The sequence below is a fragment of the Arachis stenosperma genome, chromosome 9 (genome assembly GCF_014773155.1).
Source record: "Arachis stenosperma cultivar V10309 chromosome 9, arast.V10309.gnm1.PFL2, whole genome shotgun sequence".
Lineage (NCBI taxonomy): Eukaryota > Viridiplantae > Streptophyta > Magnoliopsida > Fabales > Fabaceae > Arachis > Arachis stenosperma.
Window position 1 is genome coordinate 151,977,393 of NC_080385.1, and position 10,969 is coordinate 151,988,361.

The 10,969-nt window shown below is 34.9% G+C and overlaps 2 protein-coding genes across 3 annotated transcripts; one reads left to right on the forward strand and one right to left on the reverse strand.

Annotated features, from left to right (window-relative positions):
• Positions 1–449: 449 nt before the first annotated feature.
• LOC130951304 (uncharacterized) lies at positions 450–2,229 on the reverse strand. Of its 2 annotated transcripts, none has more exons than XM_057879956.1 (5): positions 2,059–2,229; positions 1,547–1,626; positions 1,051–1,446; positions 920–966; positions 450–838 (listed from the first exon to the last, which is right to left on the reverse strand). In XM_057879956.1, exons 2-5 carry the CDS (start codon positions 1,590–1,592, stop codon positions 656–658), a joined length of 672 nt encoding a protein of 223 aa, XP_057735939.1. In that variant the 5' UTR covers positions 1,593–1,626; positions 2,059–2,229; the 3' UTR covers positions 450–655. The 2 variants fall into 2 exon arrangements, with proteins under 2 accessions (XP_057735939.1, XP_057735938.1); XM_057879955.1 differs by having other exon boundaries at positions 1,051–1,452.
• A 3,697-nt stretch (positions 2,230–5,926) lies between these two features.
• Positions 5,927–7,029, forward strand: LOC130950115 (uncharacterized mitochondrial protein AtMg00820-like). Its single transcript, XM_057878662.1, has 2 exons — positions 5,927–6,024; positions 6,687–7,029. The coding sequence occupies exons 1-2, from the start codon at positions 5,927–5,929 to the stop codon at positions 7,027–7,029; spliced, it is 441 nt and encodes a 146-aa protein (XP_057734645.1).
• The last annotated feature ends 3,940 nt before the right edge of the window (positions 7,030–10,969 follow it).

Below are 10,969 nucleotides of genomic sequence, written 5' to 3' on the forward strand. Positions count from 1 at the left end.
TATAGGAATATAATTGTTCGAAAAGTAATTTTAAAATCAAGTTGAACTTTAGGGAGGATTTTGATATGCAAAAAAAGATTGGTGACGAATAAAATTTTCGACTTATACCTTAAGGATCAAAATTATATTTAACCCTATTTTTATATGCTGCCTCCCATCGTCTTTGTTGGCTCACTAAGTCTTCCACAAGCATGAAAACAATTAAATTTTGGATAATCAAACATTTATTATTTTTTGAGTTTTCATTTTGTATAACATTTATTAACTACTCTATTTATTACTAATCCTATCAAAACAGGTGAAGTTTTTATTCCAAAAATCGTTATCGGGCGATTTTTCATGAATAGACACGTCACAATAATTAATCGAAAACTTCAAAGACCTAACTGTCACTTCACCCAAATATAATGAATGATAGAAAAAACTGGAAAGATAATCATATGGACTCATTATGGAGTAAAAACTTAGTTCTGGTTTGCCTTGAGAATTTTGTAATAAGACTTGGATGATACACAGCATCATTCTCTCAGGAATGAAAATCAATAGTCACTAGTTAGTGCCATTGAAATAACAAGACAAAAAGAAAGAAAACATATCAAATTCTTAACAAACAAGACTTTTAACAAAAGTTAAGATCTTCTCAGAAAAGGAACACCTATTGCTTCAGCTTAGGTGACTCTATTAACTTGAAATCGACTTCAAATTCATCCCACATTGTGCTGCAACTTGACAATTTTGGAGTATTGCAATGTTCTGGAGAGCCAGGATGAGCAGAGACACAGTCAAGCCCAGGGAACACCTCAGGCACCTCCTCTAGTTCTATACGAGCGCTTTCAGACTGCAATGGTGGTAATACATATAATTAGCGAGAAACATGATATGGTAGAGGGGAAAAAATTATGAGGCTTCAAAATCAAACCTTCATTTTATGCAGTTCAGTGGAAACTGTCAAATCATCATCCAAATCTGATAAAATTATGAAATCAAAGAATAAATAAACCAAGTTACAGCCATTAATGCACAGTATGAGAATACATATATAACAATTACCGTGCTCAAGTCCAACCATCTTCAAAAAATGATGCACATCCATTGCTCCAGACTTGGATTTGATACACTCCTTATGATTGTGCAACATCCGTTCTTCAGCAATGGCATTATGGTCAAGAGGTTCTTCTCTCAGTGGCTTCAGGCTGTGTTTACCCCTTATCTCCCGAACATGCGGCTCAACCACTGAGTTTGAAATGTCAGAAAGGGCCTTCCTTCTAGCGGTGAGAGATTTCTCAGAAGCATTAATCTGTTTCAAATGCCGATTAAAAGAGACATCCAGGGCTTTCTTTCCACCAGCCTGATTAATGGGCTTTCCTGCATTGGATAGATCACCAAGTGGTTTTCTTCCACCACCAGCCCCAAATTTCTTGGCCTTTCCGGAAACTGCTCCTGCTCCTGCTCCTGCATGCCACCATCAAGGATTAGCCTACAAACGTTAAACACCAATAGAGATTGTAATGCAACATTCTGGAAACCAGTGGAACAATAACAGTACCGTTGAGGTTCCGGTCTTGAACCAATCGTTCAATTCTTGCTGCCATCTATGTTACTCTAAACAATCTTCAATCAAAGTTCCTGCATATATATGTCGATGAGGGGTTAAGCCATCTTAGATAATGCATTTCTACACCAAACCATCATTTGACACCACAGATGAAATCTTTTTAAGTATTAAAACTGGAAATGCAAAATAAATCAGTGCCCTTAAGTTGCTTGAGGAGAATGTTTTCCTTAAAGGAAAGGAGAAACCCTATTCTACTTCCGGTATTGAGATCAGAGCAAGAGAATTGGACATTGGTATCAATCCATTATCCATGGTACAATTTAAAATAAAACAGTGAAAATTCCTCATTTTATCATTATTGCTACAAACAGAACTAGAATCCTTGACCTATCGCCACCAGATCTTGAATCCCAAACGCTTTCTGCGTCTGCTTACGCCCCTTAAGTTGAGAAGAAACCCCTTTTGCAGATAGCCATAAAAGTAAGTAGAAGATGAAAACTTACAAATTTGATAGTCAAAAAGAGGACTCTGATTCTTGAATTTCGTCTTTTCTTTTCTGTCTTGCGCTATTCTGTGGTTATTGTTGGGATTGGATGAACTCGTGAAAGTTGAAACCTGAAAGAAGGGTTTAAGAAAGCGGTGTCTTGAGGCAATGGAGTTTCAACGGTAACATGAGCGCTTTTACATTATTGTCCTTTGATTTTCTTTTAAATAATCTGTTTACCAAAATCAGCTAGAGAGCTACTTTATAATTGTATATATTTATACAAATATAAATATTTTATTTTTAATATGTATTTTATATTAGTAATTGATTTTAGGATACCATTAATATATTTATTTAAATAATATATTATATCTCCTAATCGTAATATTAAAATTTATGATTTAATTGTGCATAAAATTTTTTTTGACTTCTATCTATTTTAAATTTAGATAATTTACACTCTCTTGATTAAAAAATGACAAAATTCTCCCAAAATTTCAGCTCTCTTAGACACATCGACTGTTACATTAATTTTTTAAACTAGACTGTACTTAATTGAAGTAGATGATAACAATTTGTTTGGGATAATTAAATTTCTACCTAATCATCAAAACAACCTTACCATTTAAATGGATCCCATTATGTAATCTAATAGAAACAGTTAATCCTAAGACAAGAAAGTAAACCATGAGTGATATAGGTCAATCTTCAACTGCTTAGTAACGTGCTAGAGGGGAAAAGACAACAAAATTTATGGGTAATTTTGAAAAAAATTAAAAAACTAATTTTTACTACTACCAATTATATATTATAAGACTAATTTACATAATCAAAACTATCATAATACAATAAATTTAGAATAATGCCGAATTTAAAAATGAAAAAATAAAATTTGAGAAAAAAGGATCACACCAATTTACTTTTGTCTTTGAGCCTCCATTAATATAACTTTGTTGACACCTTACAATGTTGCCAATAACGCTTCACTTCATAATTTTGTTAGTTCGTTTTGGAGGAAAACGTACCAATTAATTAGGGTTTTTAATAATTTTGTGTGGGAAATAAGGGTTCTTTTTGGACTTGAAAATACATATGGAAGATGGGTTAAATGCCCTTTGAATTGTGTCACTTAAATAATAAGCTAATACGTATACAAAGAGTGAGTACAATAATAATAGGCACATACATATACAAAGAGTGAGTACAGCAATAATATGTATATACTAGTGTAGTACAAATAGTTAGTTACAAGGTTAGTGTATATAATCAATTGTTAGTCAAAAAGTCATTAGATCAGCTGAGTGAGAACTAGAATTGTTAGTTCCTTCAACTTCACCCTCTCCTCCTCTGGTTTGTGGGTCTTTTACATTCAGAATTTCAATTCAAGTTTATCTCTCTTTTCAATGTCTCCTAACTATGAATTTGACATGGTGCGGTGAGCGATTGCCGCTTGCAATCACTTCGATCACTCTTTCTGTTCCGTTTCTTCTCTTCACAATTTCACAATTTTTCTCTGATTTTTTTTTTTTTTTTTCATTTTCTTTCTCCCTTCTTATTTTCTCCTCTTTTCTTGAACTCATAGCATAGAGATTGATGAGATTTGTCTAGTTTCACACACCACACATCTTGAAACGAAGCATTTCTGGTCAACAAGATCAAGAAAAGAAGGTCCGAATCTGCATCAATTTCTCAAGTTCATTGATTTCTGAATTTCAAGCCATGGATCCTCCAACGATTAACACACAACCAGCACCCAGTGGCATCAATCTCAATGCCCTAGCTTATCTGGTAGCTCAGATCAACACCTTTCAGGCAAATTCTCCTCGTCCTCCAGCTAATCCTATCATGGATCCCTCATCCCCGTTCTTTCTTCATCCTGGTGATAGTCCAAGTAACCCCCTCATATCTGAAATATTAAATCACAAGAATTATAATTCATGGTCAAGATTGATGCTGCGAGCCTTAATTTTGAAGAACAAGATCGCATTTGTTGATGATTCTCTCCCAAAATCGATTGAAACCGATCCAACTTATGAAGCATGGAAAAGGTGTAATACGATGGTAGTTTCTTGGATCAATTTGTCTCTCAGCCAAGATATTCAAAATAGTGTGATTTGAAATGGTGTGGCTAACAATTTATGGGAATATTTAAAGAAGAGATTTTACCAAGGAGATGTGTTTCGGATTGCGGAACTTGAAGAGGATCTTTTCTCGATCAAGCAAGGTGACCTATCCATAACACCTTACTTTACACAGTTGAAAAGCATATGGGAAGAATTAGAGGATTATAGACCTCTTTCCACGTGCATTTGTGTCTCGAATTGCAATTGCTCCTCCATTGTCAGAACCTATAGAGATGATACATTTGTTATTAGATTTTTGTGTGGATTGAATAAATAATACACCACGGTCAGATCCAACATAATGCTGATGAAACCCCTCCCACCAATAGATACAGTTTTCTCGATGCTGTTACAACAAGAGAGACAAGCTTCCAGTTCAGATCTCATGAATTCCAATTTGTAAATCAATACAATCAGCAATCAAAATAGTCACACCTCCTTTAGAGGCAGAGGTCGTGGAAGAGATGGTAGAGGTGGCAAAGGAAGAGGTTATGGAGGAAGAAACACCCCCAGACAATGCTCACTTTGTGGCAGAGAGGGACATTTAGTGGACAATTGCTACTGAAAGCATGGTTTCCCTCCGCACCTCAAAGCCAATACAGCCCATAACATCAACAACATCACTGCTGAGGTAACTGATGAGAAAGGCAGTGACACTATTGATATCTACAATGAAAAAAGTAGTATCTCCCAAGCCTCATTTACACCAGAACAAAAGCAAGCTCTACTAACACTGCTCCAACACCATGGAGCCACCACTTCTCATAATGTGAACAACCTTTCCACTGTCACAGACCCTACGTCCTCTGATGTAGTTCATTCTGTGATCATGTCCATAGTGTTGTCACAGAATAGTGAATCCTGGGTTATTGACACAAGAGCCACGGTCCATGTTACACATACTTTTGCTGCATTTCATTCACATTAAACAATCAATCCTGTTAGAGTTAGGCTCCCAAACAAAAGCATCGTCACAACTTTGATTTCTGGCATAGTCAAAATTTCTAATACATTGTATCTCACTGATGTTCTTTACATTCCATCTTTTGCATTAAATCTGATTTTAGTCTCAAAATTAATAGAGTCAATTGATTGCCAATTTATTTTTAACAAATATGGTTGTGAGATACAGGACTACCATACAATGAAGATGATTAGAGCAGCTAAATTCACTGAGGGTTTCTATGCAATAAAATCAGATACCAAGAAATTGAACACTCACACAACTATGTCCATACAAACAGCAACAGCTTCACCAGTCACACACCACACTGATCAAGCACTTTGACATATTAGACTAGGTCATATTCCATTTAATAAATTGTATTCCATACGACAGTTGTATCCCACAGTTTTAAAGTTCAAATTTAATAAAGATGTTGCTGCTCTTCCTTGTGATTCATGTCACCTGTCTAAGCATAAAAGAAAACCTTTTCCTCACAGTTTTCTCTAAAACTCAATCTTCATTTGAACTCATTCATGTATATATTTGGGGTCCTATCAATGTTATTTCTACCAAGAGAAACAAATATTTTTTAACAATAGTAGAAGATTATAGTAGATATACATGAATTTTTCCAATGAATTTGAAATCTGATGTAGCAGTTTTAATTCAACAATTTGTAACTTTTGTTCACACTCAATTTGAAAAAAAAGTTAAATGCATCAGATCTGATAATGGAAAAGAATTTCAAATGCATTAATTTTACAAGTCAAAGGTAATTATGCATCAATCCTCTTGTGTTGAAACTCCTCAATAGAATGGGATTGTTGAAAGAAAGCATCAACATTTGCTCCAAGTCACCAGAGCAATCTTGTAAGAGTCTTGTCTTCCACATCGCTACTGGGACTTGGCAGCGGTATATGCCACTCAAATTGTCAACCAAATTCCCAGCAATTTACTAGACAACAAGAGCCCCTTTGAGATTCTTTATCACAAAACCCCAATTTTTGAAAATTTCAAAGCGTTTGGGTGCCTTACATACATTTTTACACTGTCAGCTCATTGGACTAAATTAGATGCTAGAGCCAAAAAGTGTGTATTTCTTGGTTTCAAAGAAGGCACAAAAGATTTCTTATTGCTTGACATCACCAATAATAAATTGCTAGTATCTAGAGACGTTGTTTTTTATGAGAATATTTTTTCTTTTAAAGAAAGTAATACTACAGCATCTCCTTTGGCATCATTAAATCCGACTCACAACAAATCTCATGCATCACTTAATTTTGATGGCATATTCACATATACCCAAATCACTTTGTCTCATATCCCTGCCACAATTTCTTTCAACCCTCCCATCCAATCACATGTAGTATCATCATATAATAATAATAGCATTGCATAATCTCATCATGCTCACTCACAACAACCCCTTAGGAGATCTGAAAGAATAAAAAGAAAACCAGCTCATTTAGAGAATTTTTATTGCATGCAAACTTCCAAAGAGACAGCAACCACAACCAATTGTAGGTATCCTATTTCTAACTATTTATCATATTATAATCTTTCAACTACACATAGAACTTTTTCTGTGAGTATTGCATCATCCGTTGAGCCAAAACATTATGAAAAAGCTGTGACCGAATCTTGTTGGAGGGATGCTATTTCAGCTGAGCTGGAAGCCTTGAATACAAATAAGACTTGGGTGATCACTTCTTTACCTCCAAGCAAGAAACCAATAGGTTGTAAATGGGTCTTCAAATTGAAATTGAAACCCGATGGCAGCATTGAGAGACATAAAGCGAGGCTCGTAGCAAAAGGGTACAATCAAAGACAAGGATTTGACTTCTTTGATACTTACAGCCCGATTGCAAAAATGACTACACTCAAGATTCTCTTAGCCTTAGCAGTAGTAAAGGGTTGATTGCTTCAGCAACTCGACGTTAATATGGCTTTCCTCCATGGTGATCTAGACGAAGAAGTTTACATGAGTTTACCTCCAGGCCTCAACGTGGAGAAACCTGGCATGGTTTGCAAATTAACCAAGTCACTCTATGGCCTCAAACAGGCCAGTCGGCAATGGAATGTCAAGCTGACCTCTTTACTCTTGAGCTTAGGCTACTCACAGTCCAAACATGATTACTCCTTATTCACTAAATCAAATAATAGTGCTTTTATTAATGTTCTTGTTTATGTAGATGACCTAATCCTCACAGGGAATGACCAATTAGAGATCAACATCATTAAGCAACAATTGCATGCAGCATTCAAAATAAAAGATATTGGCAATTTAAAGTACTTCCTGGGTCTTGAGATAGCTAGATAAAGCATTGGTGCTGTGATTCACCAAAGAAAATATGTCTTGGACTTGCTCACTGAATACAAAATGATCGAATGCAAGCTTGCCACAACTCCGATGGATTATCCAACCAAACTGGACAAGGATTTAGCACCAGCATTCTCAGACGTTTCGGCTTTTAGACGCCTCATTGGCAGACTTGTCTACCTCACAACAACACGGCCAGACATTTCGTTCGCAGTGGAAAGTTAAGTCATTATTTAGACTACCCTACCACTGCCACTATAGTGCAGCTCTCCAAATTCTCAAATATCTGAAGAATACCCCCGCAGCAGGTCTCTTCTTCTCTGCCTCCTCAAACTTGCTCCCTTTCGGTTACTCAAATGCAGATTGGGCAGTATGTCTAGATAGTAGAAGATCAGTCTCTGGATACTGCTTCTACATAGGCACTTCGCTTATCTCATGGAGGAGTAAAAAACAAACAATTGTGGCTAGATCCTCATCTGCAGTGGAGTATAGAGCACTAGCACTTGCGACATGTGAAGCTCGTTGGATCTCATTCATTCTGGCTGACCTGCATGTTCCAATCACCAAATCCATCAATCTAATGTGATAGTTAGTCTACAAGGTATATAGCTGCCAATCCAGTCTTTCATGAGCGTACCAAATATATTGAGGTAGATTGTCATGTGGTAAGAGAAAAAATAAATTATGGGCTCATCAAGCTTTTGCCTATCACCAGCAAAGACCAAAATGCGGACATCTTCACAAAGGCACTTGCTCCAGGACCCTTCAAATCAGGTTATGCTAAGTTGGGATTGCTCAACATTTTTTATCCCAACTTAAGGGGGAATGTATGATCTTTGTATGAACATAGTTTTTTTTTTCTTTTCATTGTATGAGTCTCTGTATGTTTATGTTTTTTTTTTCTTTGAGAAGGTTTATGTAAATCCCAAGAACATGTTTATATAACTCTCACTATAAGTTGCCAACTTTTCAGACTTGACAACTTAAGGGGAATGTCACTTGGGTAATAAGCTAATACATATACAAAGAGTGAGTACAGTAGTAATAGGCACATACATATACAAAGAGTGAGTACAGCAGTAATATGCATATACTAGTGTAGTACAGATAGTTAGTTACAAGGTTAGTGTATATAATCAATTGTTAGTCAAAAAGTCATTAGATTAGCTGAGTGAGAACTAAAATTGTTAGTTCCCTCAACTTCACCCTCTCTTCCTCTGGTTTGTGGGTCTTTTACATTTAGAGCTTTCATTCAAGTATATCTCTATTTTCAATGTCTCCTAACTATGAATTTGACAAATTGCGCATTTCATCTCCCCGTAAAGTGATGTTGTTTTAACTATTAGGCAAGAGTTTAGTTATCTTAAACAAATCATTACTATCCACTTCAGCAAAGTACAGTCTAATTCAGAAGTCTAACGTGATATGTTAGCAAAATCTGTTATATATTTTTTAAAATGTTTGCATAAGAGTTGATGTGTCTAATAGAACTAAAATTTAAAAGTCAATTTTCAATTTTTAATCAATAAAGTGCAAACTGTTTAAATTGAAAATATAACAACAGAAAAGGGGTTTAATTCCTTAATTATAACTTAGTTTAGTTTGTAATTTCCTTGACCAGCTACATAACTTATTTGGATATCATATCTCAGACTTTCTATGAATTTAGTCAATAAAATAATATAATTCTTAAAAAACAAGGTAAAATATCATATCTCGTGCTTTTCATGGATTTTGCAAATATATACTGATAGTTATCAGTGGCTAAGAAAAGGGGGAGTTGAATTTTGGTCTTCTTTGCTTCTGAATATACAATTTGTATTATTAATAGAACTTAGGAGATATTTTTACTTTTTTCTCCTATTGAGTAAAGAGGCTCCACTTTTTGTCTCCTAAAACAGAAGTAGAGTAGAGAAAAAAATGTGTCATCCAGATATATCCTGGTTTAGCTACTAAGTGCAATATAACCTACATCCAGTCTCCATCACAATTATGATAGAATTTCACTATCTTTTTACAAGATTACAAACACCAATTATTCCCTAGGATCTACCTAATCCTATCTGGGACAAATCCAAATTCTAACCCAATTTGAATTTGACTAGGACTCAACCTAACTTTCAATAGCCAAGTGCTAACCTAACTTGCAAAATAGAAAGATGTACAAAGAATATCTGAGACATCTTATGGCTTTTTCTCTAAGTTTTAACTCGTTGCCTTTTAGCTCTCATTGACTTTTTTTTACAAATCTCACCATGTTTTCCTTTTTCAATGAGACTTAGACAGACTAAACTGAGAAAAAAATGCAACATATAAACCATGAAGGAGAAGATCTCATAACAATTTAGGTAACTATGAAAACTAAACTCAATGCTCTGTTTTTCTCTCTTTTCTTCAACCATTGGTTGTTCACCCTTATCATAGAAGAGTGAAGCTTCCAAGGTTGAATAAGTTCAACCCAATGCTGTCTTCTTCTCCAATCTTCAGAACATGTAGCAGCTTGGTCAAAGGAGAGAGAGAAGTCCAAATTTGAGACATGCAACTTACCTTCTCTACTTTTTTTAAGCTCCATTGATCTCATCTGTTGATCTTGATTTTGGCCCCAAATTTTGTTTCTGAGCATTGATGAGCTTTTGACCATATTTCACTCCACTGTCTCCATGGTAGCTTGATTTGAATTTGAGGCTTGGTAGATTTCTTTACGGTACCTTGCTGAAGCATAAAAAGGGAAAGAACCCTTTTGATATTCTCAGACCAAGAGAGTAGCTTCTTGGTTGTAGCCCTTCTTTTTTGCTTAGATTCAAAAACAATTTTTTGCCTTTTTTCATACCTTAGCTTCTGTAATTTCCATTTCCTTCTTTCTTCTTCGTTGAGTGACGTGACCAAAAGAAAGAGAAGAGAGAAAGAGGAGAGTTTTGACTTACGGTGAAAGTTAAGTGAGATTAAAATGAATTGAACTTGAAATTGAAGTTTCTTAGAGTGTGGGTTAAGAAAGTTTGGGCCATCTTTGATTTCTTTTCTCTTATTTTGTTTAGAGACCTATCATAATATTTGGTTTGCTTGTAGCGGACCAAAGTTTGTGTTAGTGTGGGCTTGATGATTTATTTATTGGGCCAAACTGTTTAATTTATTTTCCTGCACACTAAACCAAATACATTACACAAGCAATTGATAACTAGATAATAATGTTTGTTCATCAATTTTAATCAATTATTGATTTTCTAAACTCAATATATACATGCATAATAATAATATAATGTCCAAAAAAAATAAAATTCTACTATGAGTTCTGTCCATTTCATGAAAGGATCACTTGTTTCTCACAATTAAAAAAATCTAATTATAATTTCCACCAAAGAATCATGTTCTTCTATCAAGTTTTATTAACGATACATTATTTTACGTGTTGCTAAACTATTATGTTATATCGAAAATAATATTTTTGAGAAAGATGTTATTGAATTCTTTGACAAGCAAATATTCGACAAGTTAGACTTCGATCATTGCCAAGTGCCAAAATATTAGAATCAATGAACCT